Source organism: Onychostruthus taczanowskii, unplaced genomic scaffold (assembly GCF_017590055.1).
Source record: "Onychostruthus taczanowskii isolate IOZ18803 unplaced genomic scaffold, ASM1759005v1 scaffold99, whole genome shotgun sequence".
Lineage (NCBI taxonomy): Eukaryota > Metazoa > Chordata > Aves > Passeriformes > Passeridae > Onychostruthus > Onychostruthus taczanowskii.
Genome location: NW_024507990.1, coordinates 1,891,661 through 1,904,134, shown reverse-complemented (window position 1 = coordinate 1,904,134; position 12,474 = coordinate 1,891,661). Strand labels below are relative to the sequence as shown.

Genomic DNA, 12,474 nt, shown 5'->3' with positions numbered 1-12,474 from the left:
CTTGGGCATTCTGCTGCTCCTGCAGAGAACTTACCCTTCTGATTTCATTTTCAGACCATACCTGAAGTGGCCACCTCCTTGGTCTTTTGCCTCAGCCCCATCACTGCTGTGGGGTCTGACAGAGCCCACTGGTCTGTTCTAACTCTGCTTCCAATAATTGAAGTTCCTGCTTCGTTAAATCCTTTCATCTCTGCCCATTTTAATATCTGAACACCTGGGGCTTGTAAGTGCAGTTCAACAGGTCCCTGTGCCTTTGCTGGGATGATCAAAGACCATTTTGCAGCTTGCAGAGAAAGAACAAGGTTTCAAACCCCTGCAGATAGTTTGGAGTTCAATTTTAGCATCTGGGCTCAGTGCTGACATTTACTGCCAGTGCCCTCAGCATTAGAATTGTGACAGAGGGCACTGGGACCCTGCCTGGGGACCCCTCAGTGACCAACAAAATGAACGTCAGCAGAGGGACATCCTCCACCCCTCAGGATAGGGATTTCCTGCCTCAGGAGCCTCCCCAACACCTTGCCTTGCCCTCTGTGTGCCCCCAGAGGTGCCCCCAGCCCCAGCTCCCAGCCCAGGGAGGTGTGAAGCTTTGCAGAGCCCCACAGCCCCAGAGCCTCCAGGTTCAGAGCATCCATGAGGAATGTGGCACACAGAGAGGGCAGCTGGACCATCATCAGCCCCAGTTAAAAACCCCCCAGAGTGGTTTTGTGTCCCTGAGGATGAGGAGGGTGCGCTGTGGGGGTGAAGGTGAGTGATGCTGCCTGGCACAGCCCTGCACGCCCGGGGTGAGTGTCAGTGCAGCCCCATCCCTCTGGGACAGCTCCAGGGGATTGAGGCAGCACTTTGCTGTCCTCACGACGCTGTGGAAGGAAGCAGCACCACAGGATCCATTTCTCCTGGATCTGCTGGTGCCAGTTTGAGTCATGCCCAGGAGCCCGTGGCTGAGCCTGGCTCGGGTCCAGCTTTGCTCCCCGCTGGAGCCTGTGGGCACAGCCAGCCTCTCTCCATCCCCTCGGGGCATGCTCTAGACCTGCCTTTCTCTGCTGTTTCTTTTTGCAGACAAGCCACGAATGAACAACATCCTCACTTCAGCCACCGAGCCCTACGACCTGTCCTTCTCCCGCTCCTTCCAGAACCTCTCCCACCTCCCGCCGTCCTACGAGTCTGCTGTCAAGACCAACCCGAGTAAATATTCATCTCTGAAGAGACTCAGTAGGTGTCAGCTCCTTTCCTTCCCCCTGTTTCTGGTTTGTTCTCGAGTGAGGAATAATCCCTTCCCTCTGCTGGGTACTCCTGGGTGTGGTTGTGTTCGAGGGTGCCAGGATGAGGGAAGAGATGAGAATCTTGACTCCGTGTTTCAGAAGGTTGATTTATTTACTAAAACTATGCAAAAAATAATAAAGAGAAAGGATCCATCAGAAGGCTGGACAGGAGTAGAAAGCAATAATAACAAAAGCTCATGACTCTCAGAGTCCAACACAGCTGCATCTTTGGTTATTAAGTAGAAACATCTCACATGCTCCATGAGCAGTTCTGAGTGCACTCAGTGCTCCTGCAGCCTTCCCTGCCCCTCTGGGAAGTCCCTGTCCCACTCAGAGCACCCCTGGCAGCCACCAAGGACACTGAGCTTGTCTTTGTCCCTTGGCTGGAGAGGAGTTCAGTCAAAACTTAAATATCCACCCCAGCAAGGCCAGCAGGGAATCCCTGCTCCCTACAGGGCAAATCCACCTCTGGACATCCAGGGCAGGCGTGGAGAGCCTCCAGAGCTCTCTCAGAGCCAGCCCAGCCTCGTGCCCAGCAGCTGGCAGATGCCAAACCCACTGCCCCACTCTGTGTTCCTCAGTAGCCAAGGAGTTCCAGCTCTGGAAGTGCCAAGCCCTCCCTGCTCCCACGGGCACTGAGCACACTCAGCACCTCCAGAATCATTGAATCACTCTCCTGCAGCTGCTCCACTCCAGAGCCAAAGGAAAAGAGGCTCCCAGCTCCCCAACCCCCCCTTGCAAAGTGCCAGCAAGATAATGTTCTCATTCCGTATGAAGGAGCTGAAGGGAACACAAAAAAAGTGTGATATCTAAAAGCTGGAGTTCGAAAATTACTTATTTGACATTCATTTTTTAATTTAAACTTGTTTCTTCCCAATGGACTCCCTGTCACTGTTAGAAAAAAAAAATATAAAAGTAATGAAGAGATCATCAACAAATAATTCTATTTGAGCAAGACAAAAAGCATTAGATATTTTTTAAATCTATGTTTCAGGTGCTTGTCTGGCTTGCCAGGCAGGGAAAAGTTACTTATTTTCCTCCAGTTAGCAGAGACAAATGGTGAAATACCAGGGGTTTTTTTATCTCCCTGGCCCTTCCTTCAGGGCACAGACAACAGAACCCCCCCTGGGGGGTCCTTGGGGTCTTTGGGGGGACTCTGAGGGGCTGGGCACCCCCTGTGCCCTGGGGAAGAGCAGCGAGGGGAGGGTGTGAGGATGTGGCTGAGCAAGAGCAGCCAGATTAATTCCATCCTGCTCCAGGGAATTGCTCTTCCCAGCGAAGTGAGAAAGGTCAGTGAGGAAGGAAGCTTCCGTTTTCAGGCATATTAAAGCACTTGGTGCTGGCTGGAGAATCATCACAAGTGACTGGGCAGCTTGGAAATGTTAAAGCCAATTAAAACAAGGAGAGACAAGCCCAGAGAGGAAACCTGCTGGAGCTGCAGAGGAAAGAAAGCTGGGGAAATTACCTTTAAAAAAAGGAGAGGGATTGTTGTGATGGCCAAGGAAATAGAACTATGAAAGATGCATTGAAGTAGGACCCATGGGGGATAATTTTAGGTGATTGGCTTTAAGGCATTTACAGTATAGTATGGTAGGCCAAGAAATGCTTATAATGTATTGTAATTAAGAAATATTTAACTTCCAATTGTGATAGGGTGAATTATAACATCTGTATTCCCTCGCCCTTCACGTGAGGCTAAAAATAAACCAAAAGTTTTTAAAATTCCTTTCAGTTACGCCATCTCCAAGTCAAAAAAGAACCCAATCCAACAACATTCCTGCCAGGCTCTGTTCCCCATGCCTGGCTCAGGCTAACACCCCTCTCAGAGCCAGCAGCCTGGAAAATGTCTGTCTGCTGCTGCTCCAGCAGCTTGGTGGGTGTGACACACTGCTGTTCCACCTCCTCTGGCTCCTCTGAGGTGGAGATGAGCAGCTTTTCCACACCTGGAAATGTTCCTCCTCCTCCTCAGCATCACTGGAGGCATGGCCTGGGTGAGCTTAGGAGCATCTTTGAAATGAAATCAGCTCCCTGAGAGGTGGAGCCACGGCAGCAAAAGGCTGCACAGACTTGTACCAGGGGCACAGGAGGGAGAGGGAAGGAAAAGGGATTTTTTTTATGCTCCTAATGGACGAAACACTTTAAAGGGTAGCACATGCTGCATTTTTAGTCCAAGGAACACCTTCAAACCCCTTCCAAGCAGCTGATTGTGCCACCTCTCCAGCAGCCTCAGAGCTGTAAACTTCACATAAGCTGGTTTAGCTCCTGCTGGCAATTACCAGAGCCAGGTGTGAGCATCCAAGCACATCTCCATTTGGGATGTTCTGTGCTTTAATTACATCTATTTAGAGTCACATGGGCAAATCCTGTGGAACTCCTCTCATCCAGAGCAGAGGCCAAGTGCCAGAGTGCTAATTGCTTCGTTCCCACTCTGCAGCCAGCCTCCAGCATCGCTGCTGAGCCTCTGCACACCCAGCCTGGCATTTCCAACCAGGGCAAAACACAGAATAAAAATGTCTACAGCTCCTGGAGCCATATGGAGTTTCCCCCGCCCTCAGGCTTCCTAGAAGGTGATTTTAAAGACAAGAGAGCTGGAGGCCAGGAGAGCTGCTGCCTGACATTTGCAGTGAGAAATCCTTCTGAAATGTGTTGGATGGCAAAAAAATAAAGATCCATTCCTGCAGTGTGTGCTCTGGAGAGCAAATCCCACGAGCAGGAAGGCAGCGCAGGGGAGCTGTGGGTGACCTCATGCCTTGGGGCTGTGTGGGCTGGGAGGAAGGGGCTGGCAGCAGCACTGGTGGCACAGATGTTCTCAGCTCCTGCTTCTGAGTGTGAGGGAACCAGCCCCACTTCCTCACGGATCTGGGCTGTGCACAGGGCCTGGCAGCAGGGAAGGGAAGGTGTGGGACAGGGGATGAGGATGTAACTGAGGGATGTGGCCCAGCACAGGGTGGTGCAGGGTTTGGCTGAACGGGTGTTTTGTGAGCAAAGCTCTGGGATGCTGTCAGCACCCACCCCTGAGCTCTGGCTCATGGGACAAGGAGCCAGTTGTCTTCAACTCCCAGCCAGTGTGGTGCACAAAACCTACAGACTGATGGCTGTGGGATTCCAGTGATCTATCACGATACAGCTGCAGTAGCCAACATCCTCTCTGAGCCCACAGCATTCCTCTCAAAGCCAAAAAAAAAGGAGAGTGAGTGTGTGGGGGGTGTGGGCTGCATTTCAGAGCAGCAGAGAGATCGTTTAAGATGCAGGAGCAGCAAACTGAGCAAGAAATGTTCCATGGGATAAATTCTATTATATCAACCAAGGCTGATTATAAAAATGGGAAACGAAACCTTAAGCAGGTGATTCAGTGTCTCAGAGACCACGAAACCTGGTTTGTGATCACATTTACAAATATTTCAGTGTGGTAATTAAAATGTGATGAGGTCATTCATGGGCTGCAGGGAATAGCCATGTCTAAGGCCAGATCTGAGATGTGTATGTCCTAAAACGGGGACCTCACCTGCTTGTGTCACCTGCCCTGTTCTTTCCCAGGGTGACATTTGGAGAATGTGGCATTTGGGAATTTCTCCATTGCTCACCTCTCATGTAAATCCTGTGGTACCACAGTCTGGCCTCCAGAGCACATGGATGAGTGTGGGATGCACTGCCCAGGGAATTACACTGTCCCCACTCATTTCACATTGCTCTGTGTGCCACAAGCCCTTGGTGACACCACCCACACAGGGCTGTCCGTGCCTGTGGCAGACAGGTGTCACCAGGCCTCAGGTGTCACCAGGAGGCAGCTCCAGGGCCTGGGACAGCACTCTGACATTTCTAACCTCTCCCTTTCCCTCCCCACAGCTGACAAAGAGGCTGACGAGTACTACATGAGGAGGAGACACCTGCCTGACCTGGCAGCCCGGGGCACTCTGCCCATCAACGTCATCAAAATGTCCCAGCAGGGCAACCACCGGGACAGGCCCCGCCGTCCCATCAGGGCCATGTCCCAGGACAGAGTGCTGTCCCCGGAGAGGATCATGCCCGAGGAGTTCAGCATGTCCTACGAACGGATTCTGTCGGACGAGCAGCTGCTGTCAGCAGAGCGCCTGCACTCCCAGGACCCGCTGCTGTCCCCGGAGCGGTCGGGCTACCCCGAGCAGTCCATGTCGAGGGCATTGTCACACACAGATGTCTTTGTGTCAACACCGGTCTTGGATCGCTACAGGATGTCAAAAATGCACTCCCATCCCAGTGCCTCAAATAACTTGTACAATACCTTGAGTATGAACCCGACCTCGGCCAAGCGCCAAGCGTTCGCCTCGCGCCGGCACAACACGGTGGAGCAGCTGCATTACATCCCCGGGCACCACCACCACTACCGCACCGCCAGCAAAACAGAGGTGACTGTTTGACACGACCCAGTGCATTGTAGATACTCCTTAAGGACCGGGGTGGCCACAGCACCCCGCTCTGCAGTGGCCTTATAGGCCAAGATAACCTCTACTAACTCAGTGTCTGCAAAGACTTCTCTGGCAGTCCCACCCACGTTGTTTTTAAAGCCACCCCTTCATCAGTGACACAGGAAGAACTGAAGCAGCAGTCAGACACTAGTGAGGGATAACAGAGGAAATTTCCTGATGTGCATCAGTTTCTGTCAAAGAAAGCCATAGTAATCGATGGCTCCTTCCAAGGGCTCACCTGCATTATCCCATAGTTTCCACGAATTCAGGACTTTTCAGTTGCTCCAAGGAGAAGCAGCCTGAGACAGGGAGGAGGAAAAGGAACCCCCCCCCCTCCAATCCTGGCAGAAAGGGGCCTCGCTCTTGCTCCTCATGTTTGGCCTTTCTGTAGCAAGTAGGGAAGTCCTGGCTGCTGGGGCCACCCCCAGGCTGCTCGACACCCGTCGGCACCCACACATCTGTTCTTTGTCACCCTTGGAGCAAATTCAAGGGCAGACTTTCCTTCGGGACTGGCAGATCTAGGGACAAGAATAGCCTGGCTGAGAAATAAAGTTTTAGTTTATACTAAATATACTCATAAGATAAAAACATACTAGTGCCTACAAATCGCCTGCTCTCTCAGTGTAGGAAGTAGTGGGGTTGATGTGTTCAATAAGCACAAATATGCTGAAATGCTTGTTAGACCCTTTTCTCCACTCATTCTAGTATCTTGGTGTCTCCAACATGTAAATAGGAAGGAGGAAGAGGGTTTCTCTTCCTCCAGCTTCTCGCCACTGCTGAACCTAAAGGACCAGAACCCGTTCAGCTCCACACTGCTGACCTGTGCTGGGGGAGGTCCCGACCCCACCTAGACCCCCGCGAGGCCAGGCTGCCACGCCTGTCACCGAGCCTGGATTTCTCCCCATAAGTTTCTTTTCCTGATAGCATTTTCCATGGCCCAGTTCCCCTGTTTCTGAACGTCTTCTCCCATTTACAGCCTAGAACTCCATATGTAGCAAATCTTTTCCCAGCCCTTAGCAGAGGCACAAGGCTGAGGGTGTCTGTTTACCGAAAAGCAGGTCGGTAACTTTCCGTGGTTTTCTCTCCCTGCAATGGCCTCCCAAGAAAACCTTCCAAATTCCAATTCCACTGAGTCCTAATCCTAACCATGAAGACAATTACATTTCATGCATATAAATTATATATCCAGCATAATTATAATTAATGGGCATGTTGTATATCTGATATAATGCTAATTAGATACTGTATATTTGTAAAATCTTTAAAACATAGACTCGTGGGTCTAGAATTTGTGAGGGTTTTAACTTTGGCTTTCCAGACAGATTGGGCTTTGCTTTGGTATTTTGTTCAATTTGGGTTTGATTTTTCTTTTCTTTCTTTTATTTCCCCCGTTTACTTGTGTTCCTACCAAATTCTGTAGAACTAACTCCCACTGGAACACACTTCTGCGGTCAGGAAAGGGTCTCAGAGGGTTTGAAGGCCAGCCAGAGCTGGTGCTGGAGCTGTGGGTGCTGCAGACTGATCCCAGTGTGCCCTCAAGGCCCCAGCACATGCACACCCCCCGTGGGTCAGGGCAGGCACACTCCCTCCTAGGGGTGAGGTGAAAACTGACTTCAGGCTGTGAGCACATCCCTTGCACTTCTCTTTGCATCCCATGTCCCCACATCAACTCTCTTCCTACATGGCTCTTCATTAGGCATCCCTGAACTCTGCTCTGCCCTCCTCCCTCCCCTCAAATACCTCCCACCTCCTGGCCTTAATGACATTCCCAGCCCAACTGTGCCAAGTCCTGTAGCAAACAGTGATCGTAGGGCGTGAGTCTCCTGTGGAGGCTTTGGTGCAGCACCAGGTTTGTCTGGTGCAGGGCAGGCAGGAGGAGCATGTTCTTACCCCAGTGGGACTTACAGGTGGGCCTCAGTGGGGTGTCCAGGTGGCCTTTCTCTTTCCCAGGCTGTCCTGGAGCTGGTTCTATTTCCAGAGCTTTATCCTGCCCCATCTGATGGAGACTGTGTTGAGAAGGACTCCATCAGTCGAAGGTTACTGGGGCTTTGTTTGACGGAAACTGAGCTGGGAGGGAATAAATAAATAAAGAACAGTCTCCAGGGTCGGATCCTGCAGCCTTGGGCAAAATCACTCTGGGCAACAACCAGAACTGTCTGTGGATCAGGGTGGCAGTCCATGGCACGGGAGGGATGGGAGACAACAGGCTCACAGCTCGTCTCCTGCCCCCTCCCTTGATGGACACTACTCTCCCCTGACTACCTCCAAGCTCCTCGGCTCAGTCCCTGGATTTTTCCTCCCAGAAGACAATCCCTGTGAAAACATTGCCCTGCTGATCTTCCCACAGGCCAGAGTGTGGGACTCGTGTGAAGAGAAAAGAAACTCTCATGGCTGATGGGGAGGCAACCCCTGCTGAGGTTCTGGGGCTCTTCCACTCTCTCTTGGCTCAAGCAAAGCCAGGGAGACCTGAACACTGTGGGGAGCAGAGTCCGCTGTAGAGCCTCCAGGAGCTGTGGTGGCAGAGTTGGAGAAGAGGTGACGGTGGGAGGCTGTGGGTAGGTGAACACTCTCTCTTTCCATGTCCATAGCTGTCTGTCCCAAGCTCTAGTCCTCATCTAAATGTTCCATTTGTGAGCTAAGAAGTTGCTGGACCAGAAGCAAATTTGGAAATTTTTCATTCAAGCAGCCCGTGCCGATGCTGAGCTGGGCCATTTGACCTCTTTGTCTCCTCCTATTCTGGCTAACAAATATCACAGGTCCTCTGCTGAAGTGTCTTACCTGGGCAAGATTCCTCCAGAGAAATCTTAGCCTCATTTACTTGTCTTTTTTCCACCCACTCAACTGTTTCAAGCAGATGTGTCCCACAAGGAACCTTTTTAGGCCAAATCTCTTCAGGGACTCTGCCACCACCACAGAAAATTTCCAGCAAACTTCCTCGGGAAGGAACCGTGCCCTGGATACCACCATGCATTCCCACAGCTCACTCTGTGTGCTGGAATGGGTTGGTGGATGGGCCAGTGGCATTTCAGCACACACAGGTGTCCTTAGGTCATTTTTCTCCCTTATTCCTCCTTCTGAGAATTTGTCACTGAAAGAACACTTGGTCTGGGACCGAGTGTCATGACCCACAGCCTGGTCCCAGCACTTCAACTCCCTGTGGTCCTCATGTGATGGTAATGGGAATTTCCAGTTCTGTGGAGGGATCAGACTGCAAGTCTGTGGAGTGCTTTGAGACCCTCTCACAACTGGAACTGTAGAGCAGCAAAGTGTTTTTGTTAATCTTGTTTGTTATTGTCCTGACACACGGTGTGTGATGTGCCACAGTCCACCCTGCCCAAGAGGAGAGTGCTGGGCTGGGATTGCCCAGATTCCCACTGCTCTCCTCCTGGTCAGGGTCCTGGCAGGCTGCAGCTCCAAGGGATGCTGCTCCCTGCCCTGGGACCTTCCTGCTTCCTTCTCCTCGTGTCTGAGTCACCACAACATCCTGCACTCAGGAGAAAAGAGGGAAGCAGCCACATTCCTCTGTACAGAAAAATATAACCTGCCTTGATTAATCTCATATACTCTGAAGAATTGATCTGTATTTTCTCCACCCACAGGTGCAAACAAACACCTGGGGAGTGTCCAGTTCCCAGAGTGCATGTGCAGGGACTGGGGAAGGGGGATGTAGAAAAGTTTATAGTATTTCCTACAAGCTGATAATTATTTGCATTCCCTGAGCAGCAACATGTCCGGATGGCTGCACTGGGTTTTATACAATTCTCTGTGTATGTGTATATAGATACAAATATATATATATATATACATACATACTGTAAAATGCAATCAACACGTTCTGACTGACCCTGTACCAACTGAAGCTTCCAAATGTGTTGAATCATTCTTTGAAATGTGGAAAACTATTTTTAATGAACCACACACAGCACCACATGGAACAGAAACTTTGTCATAAAAAGCCTTCTAATGCCAGTGAATCGTGTTTTAAGGAAAAAAAAAAAAAAAGAAATATTTTTCAATGTTTTAATGTTCCTTTTATAAATGATGATCTGTTACTTGGGGATGGGGGTGGGTGGGAAGAAACAGAGACAGTTGTCCAGGACTAAGCCCTCCTTCCCTGGCCTGGATTTAATTTCTGTCTGCTGAGCCTGCCTGGCTGCAAAGCTGCTCCCAGGAACCTGAGCTTCCCACATGCACATTTCTGTTCTGTCAGAAGCATTCCCACCAGGAATCTGCAGGAGCTTGGCATCAGGTTTTTGTAGTTCCTGATAGCTGGGAAGACATCCTCATCATCTTCCACCACCACAAACAAAATCGCCATGGAACAGAGTAACTTTAATTGTGTTTGAGTTACGTGTTCTATTTGTGATCAATTTGCCATCTTCAGCTCATGGAGAAACAGCTTGTCTTGGTTTAGTTTCAGATTTACTGCTTAATCTGGAAGGAGGGGCTCTGCTGAAATACCTTCAGCACGAACAGATTTCGTGTTCAGGTGTGTTTCAGCTGAGCGAAAGAAGGGAAATGTGTGAGAAAGGGGCTTCAATATTTTCCTAGTGAGTGTTGTTAGCAATAAGCCCGTGTTGGGGCTGCTCCTTGGGGAACAGCCACTTCTGTGCTGTGTGTCCACAGGCAGGTGGGAGAAGGGATCATCCCCAGCTCTCTGTGGTGAGAGGTGCCCTCCCCGAGCCCAAATCCCAGCTGGGAAAAGCCAAACGTGCTTCACCCAAGGGCCAGGGAAGGGCTGGACGGCGCTGTCCCAGCATGCCGGTGTTAATCTGAAAGAGATCTCTGCTCCCAGCACCCCGGGTCTCCACCGTGGCCACACCATGTCCAGGAGGCCTCCATGCCAGGAGATCCCCATCCTTGGAGGTCTCCATGCCAGGAGGTCTCTCTCCATCCTGGGAGGTCTCTCTCCATCCCAGGAGTCTCCATGCCAGGAGGTCTCTCTCCATGCCAAGAGATCTCCATTCCAAGAGGTCTCCATCCCTGGAGGTCTCTTCCCATCCCTGGAGGTCTTTCTCCATCCCTGGTGGTCTCTCCCCACCTCTGGAGGTCTCTCCCCATCCCAAGAGGTCTCTCTCCATCCCTGGAGGTCTCTCCCCATCTCTGGACGTCTCTCCCCATCCCTGGAGGTCTCTGCCCATCCCTGGAGATCTCTCCCCACCCCAGGAGGTCTCTCCCCATCCCAGGAGGTCTCCATCCCACCCCACTGCCCGGAGGAGCTGCTCCCCCTACCCCTCTGCTCCGCCGCCACTCCCGCCTGCCCACAAACCCCTGAGACATTTTTGTAGCAAGAATTTCTTGGCTCTGAGAAAGACACTTCTTACTGTAATATTTTTAGTTCGGGGGACAATATTTCCTAAGAGGGGTTAAGTGGATATTTTTGTGCTTTAGCCCAGTTTATGGATTCCATGTTTATTATACAGTAGTACTGAAGAGGAAGTACATTTGTATCTGTAACTTTGCACAGACTCTTGGTTAACCATTAAACAAGCTTCAAGATGAGCAGTATTTGACTGTTTTTCTCTGTATTATTCTTGTTGTTATACTTACCTGTAAAAGCACATTCTGTATGTACTGTAAACAAAAATATTATCAGTTTAGTAAAATTTAGAGTCTTAAGGATTTTTCCACTTTTGTCAGTAACAACTATTTATGGATTAAAAAATAAAGGCAATTTCAACATATAAATTGTTTCTTTTTGATATCTATTGGGGGGAAATAAAAGCCATTTTCTTGGCAGCCTTCCCAATCTTTGTAACCAGCGTTTGAAAGGTAGATACCTGTGATTCTGTGTGTAGTTAAATAGCATCTATTAAAATGAATGCTGCAAGGTCTGGAAGACTCATTATTTTTATGTATTTATTTACTGCATTTCATCATCTTGCCAAGAAAAAGCAGGAGGAGCAGAGAGACATTACCATTCGCCGTGAGACAATTTTGTCACACAAGCCTAGAAGATTTTATTTTAAAGCTGCCCTTCCTTAAGTTTGCCTCCATAATCCACGGTATTTTCTCCACCTAGAAAGCCTTGAATTGCAAAGTTGGAGCCTGTGGAATGTCCCATGGTGGTGAGGCTTCCACAGGGGCTTTGCTTTTGCCCTTTGCAGTGGAGCACAAGCAGGATTTTCTCATCACCCTTCCAGGATGCGACAGTGCCAACTCCAGGGTGGGTCTGGCTGAGCTGCCCCCACTGCCACCCCACAGGGGTTAAACTGCATTTTCATTTCTACCAGCTCTGAACCTGGGCTTCCTTACCACTCTGTCCAGCTGGGAAGCGTGACAGGGATTTTTTCCTTTTCTTTTGTGAAGGAAATGTAAAATTTCATATTTCGCTTTGCTGGTGCCCCAGGGATCCTTCCCACTGCTGCCTTGTGTGGGGCAGAGGCTGTCACCTCTCCACCATTCACTCACCAAGCCCCAAGCTCTGTTTTCAGTCTTTGGCACATTGGGATTGCCCATCCTGGGGAAAAAATAAAAGGTTTCAGGATGAGCTGACTGAGGCTGCCTGAGTGGAGCCAACAGGAAACGTGGAGAGAGACTCTCGACAAGGGATGGAGGGACAGGACACCGGGAATGGCTTCACATGGAGAGAGGGGGTTTAGAGGGATATTGGGAAGGAATTGTTCCCTAGCAGGGTGGGCAGGCCCTGGCACAGGGTGCCCAGAGCAGCTGTGGCTGCCCCTGGATCCCTGGCAGTGCCCAAGGCCAGGCTGGACAGGGCTGGGAGCACCTGGGATAGCAGAAGGTGTCCTTGCCATGGCATGGGTGGC

General features: G+C 50.4%; 1 protein-coding gene across 1 annotated transcript in view; it reads left to right on the top strand.

Moving 5' to 3' along the window:
* The window catches only part of SHISA6 (shisa family member 6), a 146,242-nt gene extending 140,586 nt beyond the window's left edge, over window positions 1-5,656 (top strand). Inside the window, exons 5-6 of the mRNA XM_041427373.1 lie at window positions 1,057-1,209; window positions 5,106-5,656. Of these exons, the coding sequence (XP_041283307.1) occupies window positions 1,057-1,209; window positions 5,106-5,656 (704 nt within the window). The remainder of the gene's footprint in view (window positions 1-1,056; window positions 1,210-5,105) is intronic.
* Window positions 5,657-12,474: the final 6,818 nt, after the last annotated feature.